Source organism: Hippoglossus stenolepis, chromosome 1 (genome assembly GCF_022539355.2).
Source record: "Hippoglossus stenolepis isolate QCI-W04-F060 chromosome 1, HSTE1.2, whole genome shotgun sequence".
NCBI lineage: Eukaryota > Metazoa > Chordata > Actinopteri > Pleuronectiformes > Pleuronectidae > Hippoglossus > Hippoglossus stenolepis.
In genome coordinates this window covers 4,685,220-4,691,634 of record NC_061483.1, presented here as the reverse complement: position 1 = coordinate 4,691,634, position 6,415 = coordinate 4,685,220, and the positions used below count along the sequence as shown (strand labels likewise).

Here is a 6,415-nt window from a genome sequence, read left to right as displayed (position 1 = left end):
GGCAGAGCTACGGGCTCAATCAGTGCCTCTTCCGTGCTGCCTCTTCTCAGGCAGCTTGTTGTTTGCAACCCTCACATCATGATCATTATCGACCCGCCATCTCCTGTATCGCTACCTGGGATGCACAAGAGCTGGAGACGGGGCTTTGCACGATCACACTGCCCGAGGCGACATGTTGATGTTGCAGCTTCACCTTTATGCCAGAGGAGAAATAAAAAATGGAAAAGCCCCTCAAACCCTGGACAACTTCTCTTTTCCCGAGCAGGATCAGCCGGGCGGCCCACGGATAACATGGAAGATAAGTGAGCTGTAAAAAAGCTGCAGGGACTTTCAACTATTTGATTCATCAGAGAAGGAGAGAGAGAACAATAATCAGGAAGGGGGAGTTTCATGTTGTCGTGGACCAAGCAGTCATAACACCAAAGGTTGGGTTTAAATTCCCCTTTAAAATAATTTCAACAATACATAACACTGAAGAATCACTGAAGTTTCATCCAAGTGTCGCTAATCCCTGACATTCAAATTCCAGTTGAAGCAGCGTCATTGACCCCGCGTTTTAAATCTAAAAGTCCACTACCGGAAGCAGCGATGCTAACATGCACCCCCGCACGTGCCCTTGGGCAAAAAGCTTCTGTGCGTTTGAACGTGAGCGTTGTCTCCGAGGAGGACAACAGAGGACGTTTAAGCTAAAAAACATGATGTAAATGACGTTGTTTCTAGTTGAATTTAAATGTCGGGGCTGACGGAAACTTGGACGACACCACAGGAGCAATATGGAGGCATGTTATGTTTTATTAAGTTTGAAGACGTGGTCACTTTAGTTACTTGAATTGTCTTGGATTGAGCTGCAACACTCTTCACCCCTGAGACTCCAGAAGTGTCTCTAACCCCCACCCATCGGCATAGTGCTGAGTAGATGATGAGTGAATTTTTCATTTTTGGGTGAACTATCCCTTTAAGTTTAGGGGCTAGGGATGCATTATGCCAATGAGGTGTGTGTGTGTGTGTGTGTGTGTGTGTGTGTGTGTGTGTGTGTGTGTGTGTGTGTGTGTGTGCATGGGAGAGAGGGGGGGAGAGAGAGAGAGAGAGGGGCAGGTGGATAGGGGGAGGGGTCTGGGGTGGTCCAGACAGTCGCTCCCTGTGTACCTCACGCACTCGCAGCCTCTGCGCATCATTCGAGGGGGGAAGCTGCCCGCCGCTGTTCCCCGGCTCAAGCCTCTCGCTTCCCGGCTGCAGAGCAACAACACCGCCCGCTCCTCCGTTCTCCCGCAGCTCCGCAACAAGCCGCGCAACTTCAACCGGCTCCCGGCGCCGCTGCACGGGGGAAACACAGCTCTTTTATTCCCTCATCGGAAGAATTAGGAGCAGGAGTGCACGGTTGGATTTGGTCCGTTTCATAGACGAGCCGCGCGTCATGAGGATTCTACAACTTCCAACAAGGTATAACGGGGAACAAGTGAGATTTTGTTTCATTTTTTTTGATTGTTTCTCTGAGGGATTTTCTGCAGCTTTATTTCATGCATTGCTGTTTTTGGACACTTGCAGCCGGGTGGGACGCGTTGATGCCATTTGTTCCATGTTGTCTTATCGCAGCACCGGTTCGGGGGTTTGCCTGCATCGCACTGTTCCCTCTGCAGCACGAGTCGGTTTTCAGTCACAATATCTGCGAGGAATAAAAGCAGTGATGCTCCGTGCGAGAGAATCGAGTCGTTTTTGTGTTGCTGCCACAGACAGAAGTCAGGATTTGTGTGTTGGTCAGAGTATCAAGTAAAAGACTCGGCTCCTCCATCACACACACGAAAGGCTGGAGACGCTCCGCAGTCACACTCCAGCTCTTCTGCATGAGTTAGTTCATTTAAAATGTATTCTCATTTCTCATCCCCCACATTGTTTTCACTTAATGTCTCTTTCGTGGACCTTACAAGTCTCATGCACGTCTGAAGTGATGAGGGTTTATCCACCCCCCACACACACACACACACACACACCATCAAACCGTCTGTGTTTAATCCTGCAGAATTATCAGTATTTTAAAATCCTCATTTGGATGTAATTTCTGAGTGATTATCCGTCTTTGCCTGCAGCATCGTGTATCCTTGACGTGACATTGCTCCCGAAGCTTCAAACTACTGTTTACCTTCCTGTGCTGGCGTCGGAGGCTACTTTTAGTTTTTTCCTGATGAACAAGTGAAAACACGGCTCAGTGCTGAGCTTCACCAATCAGGCCCGAGCGAGCTCCTTGAATTAGATGCAGACGTGATGGAGCAGACGGAGAGGGAAAGTGAATATGGGCTGTGTGCTGCAGTATAGTGGACTTGTATAGTGGACTTGGTGGAGTATTTGTGTCTCCAATAATCGTTATATGGTAACTTTTGGTGCATTTTGAACTCTTAAAGTTGCATTTATATAACCAGCATGTTTTAATATCAGGTAAAAGCCAGTTTGAAACACTGGTACAAACTGAACAACGTGTCTTGCCATCTTTAGATTCCATATACAAGCTGTTCTGTGCTTCCTCGCTGTTTGTGACCTCTTGTCGTTATGCATTTTAATTTCCACAGATTAGGGCCGTGGCACTGAAGGAGAAACAGGAGATGAGTTGATTGAGTCGCACAGTGCTGTCTCATGGCCACAGTCATGTACATTAAGAACTGCTCTTCTTCTTTTCTGATAAAATAATATTCAAGCCTCGACCACCACGGAGAATGATAACACAGCCTTTTGGCCCCGGGTGTGTAAATAACATATTGGCTGCATGGTGCTTACGATCAGTCCACTGATGACTTATGAGAAGATAATGGGATCAACTACGATTGTGTTGTGATGTCCTTTTGTGTCTTGTTGTAGTGTCTAATAATCAATCGTCATGTAAAGGGATAGTTCACAGAAAAATGAAAATGCACTCATTATCTACTCACCACTACGGCGATGGAGAAGTGGGTGAAGTGGGTGAGGTCCACAAAACACTTCTGGAGTTTCAGGGGTAAACGGCGTTGCAGCCAAATCCAACACAACTGAAGTAATTGGTGTAATGTGTGAATTTAAATTTTTCTGTGGACTATCCCATTAAAGGCAGTACGTGATCCACACTGTTATATTTTGTCCTGTTAACAACTTTCACAGAAATATCTACAAGACCCCAAAAGTGATGTAGTAACAAATAAAACTAATTTCTGAGAATGAAAACATGAAACCGCTTCTTTCTCCTCACAGGGAGGACCTGTCAACGACCGCTAAATGAAGAGCTTCAGCCATGCACTGTTCCGTGAAGGCAGTGATTTTGCTGGCTTTGACCACCATCGCCATCCAGTACACGGCCATCCGGACGCTCACCTCCATGCCTTTCCAGCTCTGCCCGCTGCCCAGCCCCCAGAACTGCGGCCAGGACACAGAGCCTCCCTCTGAGCGGGCGGCGGCCGGAGGCGCAGGCTGCGATGAATTCCCTTACTTGTCCATCAATGCCACGCGTAAAAAAACACACATCCTGATCCTGGCCACCACTCGCAGCGGCTCGTCCTTCGTGGGGCAGCTGATCAACCAGCACCAGGACGTGTTCTACCTGTTCGAGCCTCTTTACCACGTCCAGAACACACTGCTGCCGCGTCTGTCCACCAGCCGCTTCGCCACAGAGCGGCGTTTGATGCTGGGTGCCAGTCGAGACCTTCTGCGCAGCATATGTGTTTGCGATCTTTATTTCCTGGAGAGCTATATCAAACCGACGCCCACCAACCACACCACGGATAAACTGTTTCGCCGCGGCGTCAGCCGAGCATTGTGCCAGCAACCTGTGTGTGATGCCTTTGGCCCTGCTGACGTCAATGTGGAGGAAGGGGACTGCATTAAGAAGTGTGCTACTCTAAACATGACCTTAGCAACGGAGGCGTGCCGCGAGAAACGGAACGTGGCTCTCAAAATTGTTCGCGTGCCAGAAGTTGAAGATCTACGAGCTTTGGTGGAGGACCCGCGGCTGAATATCAAAGTCATTCAACTTGTCAGAGACCCGCGAGGTATCCTGTCGTCACGGATTGAGACTTTCAGGGACGCGTATCGTCTGTGGCGTATCTGGAGGGCCACGGGGAGAAGGCCCTACAATCTGGACTTGAGTCCGTTCACTGTCCTCTGTGAAGACTTTCTCAATTCTGTTTCAACCGGTCTCAGCCATCCCTATTGGCTCAAAGGGAAGTACATGTTGGTTCGCTATGAAGATTTGGCGAGAAGCCCACTGGTCAAGACGAAGGAGATCTACGACTTTCTGGGGCTGTCGATGGATAAAAACGTGAAAGACTGGATACAGGCGAACACTCAGGGCACCAACGAGCCCTCGACAAAACACAAGTTTGGCACAATGAGGGATTCGGCGGCGAACGCGGAGAGTTGGCGTTTGAAACTGTCGTACGACATGGTGGAGTACACGCAGACCGTGTGTCAGAAAGTACTCCACCAGCTGGGATACAAAGCTGTGAGGTCACCGGACGAGCTGAAAAACATGTCCCTTTCACTGGTGCAGGACAAAACTTTTGTACCTGTTTTGTAACGAAGATAGCTCTCTATTGATTATTTTTGATATATTTATAATTGTTGCCTTATGATTTCCTTAGTTAGTTGGTTTTCTTTCCGTTGTTTTTCTGTTTCTTCAAATTTGCACTAAACTTTAAAGATATCGAATGCACCGAGGGAACCACGGATCGTTCCCCCAACGTTACAGAACAGCACACTTAAAAACACAAAGCTAGTTTACAAATGTCTTATTTCGTTCTTTTTCTATCATCTCTGGAACCAAGATAAGACACTGTCCTCGTTCATTCCCTGTATGCAAGCTGTTGTTTGGACATATTTTATACCTGTGGTGGAGAAAGTGGACTGTACAAGCCCAACTGTGCAATAAATGGTGAATGTTGCAGTCAACCTTTACTACTATGGCACTTCTATCCATGTGGGGAACAGGCGAGACGCTTCTGACAGATGCCGCGCTCGCAAAAGGATAATTGCAGACAATTAATAAGCTCTCAAGTTAAAGGGACAGAATCCCAGCGGAGGTCACGAGTGTGTCATCGGAGGATACACAACCATCTGCGGTAGACAAACACACACTAATTAGAGGTGATGCTTAAATCGTTACTGCCGGTGTTCGGGGGATTATTCAGATTTTTTCAGGAGGAACACAGCGTAGAGAAAAGATGGAGGAGAGATCCGGAAGAAGAGCTGCATTTCTCACGTTTCTAGAATCCATTTATTCCAAGTCTGTCTTTTCTGTCTTTGTGGGTTACACATGTTTACACCACTGATAGGAAGACGTTTGGTGAAACAGCAGCAGATATCCTCACTTTTTATGTCATCTGATAAAAAAAAAAAAAGGTATGAAAGCTGGAAAACACCACACGTTAAAGAAAATGGCTTGTGCTTTCTCTCCCAGGTAAAATAAGGCCGCCCTTCTGACAGTTCATGTTAGATTTATCTTCCACATGAAAGATTCATAACTGAGGAAGATATGTCTTTGGAGAACAGGTTGCACTGCGGATTCCCTTTTTTATTTATTTTTTTGCTCCTATACTGTACAACACAACCACATTTATTTCTACACTGATCACATATGAAGAGCATTACTTTAATGAGTGGACATAATCTGGAACAAATCCTCTGATGGTCGTAGAAGCGGTTGGCTGCTTTCAACCAGGCGACGTTAAAGGGCAGACGCTTCAGGCTGGAACACAGAACAAGTCACCAAAGTAATATGTTGTTCTACAATTTAAAAAATGATCCCGAATCAAAGTTTACATTTGTTTTATTTAACTTTTGGTTTCCAAAACCCCGTTCACATGACATTTCTGAACTCAAGCACAAATAAATCTAACTGTCATGATGATTTGTTGCATAAATTACAAGCAGTTTGTTTATCGGTGGAGTTTTGGACCGGTATTGATTTGATTGGCACAAAGTATAGAATGTATATAAAGTGCATAATGTGTCTCGAACCCCCCCCCCCCCGCTGTGCCAGAGTACCCCAGATACGGGCGCCGCCATGTTGTGATCCACGCGGCCGTTAGAGGATGTAACCAGTGTTCAGGTAAACATTCCCAGAAATGGTTTATCTAATCTTCTCACTGGTGAGTTTGCAGTAAACATCAATCATCTCATGCTTTGTGCTTCATTTCCAAACTGTTTTATTCTGTAGCAGCTCAAACTGAATGTCGGTTTTCATCACGCGGCACAGACGCCGTCAAGAACGTGCACAGAAACGCAGCTGCAGGCATAAAGTGCAGAGTTTCCCTGTGTGATGTCGGGTAAACGTCCTGAATTCAATATGAGGAGCGAGTTGCATTTAGGACCTGAGTCGTGTGTCGCAGACGGAGACAGGATTTTAAAGGTGGTAATTAGTTAGCGTCACTAAGCTTTATTACAAACAAAGTCACTTTCA

At 46.6% G+C, this 6,415-nt stretch overlaps 1 protein-coding gene across 2 annotated transcripts; it reads left to right on the top strand.

Moving 5' to 3' along the window:
- Positions 1–1,126: 1,126 nt before the first annotated feature.
- Positions 1,127–4,905, top strand: chst1 (carbohydrate (keratan sulfate Gal-6) sulfotransferase 1). Of its 2 annotated transcripts, none has more exons than XM_035164372.2 (2): positions 1,127–1,440; positions 3,214–4,905. In XM_035164372.2, the coding sequence occupies exon 2, from the start codon at positions 3,254–3,256 to the stop codon at positions 4,532–4,534; it is 1,281 nt and encodes a 426-aa protein (XP_035020263.1). In that variant the 5' UTR covers positions 1,127–1,440; positions 3,214–3,253; the 3' UTR covers positions 4,535–4,905. The 2 variants fall into 2 exon arrangements, with proteins under 2 accessions (XP_035020263.1, XP_035020343.1); XM_035164452.2 differs by having other exon boundaries at positions 1,127–1,456.
- Positions 4,906–6,415: the final 1,510 nt, after the last annotated feature.

What these genes read in the sequence shown, in the direction of transcription:
- chst1 (XM_035164372.2), top strand. Translation starts at nt 3,254, where the DNA reads ATGCACTGTTCCGTGAAGGCAGTGATTTTGCTGGCTTTGACCACCATC.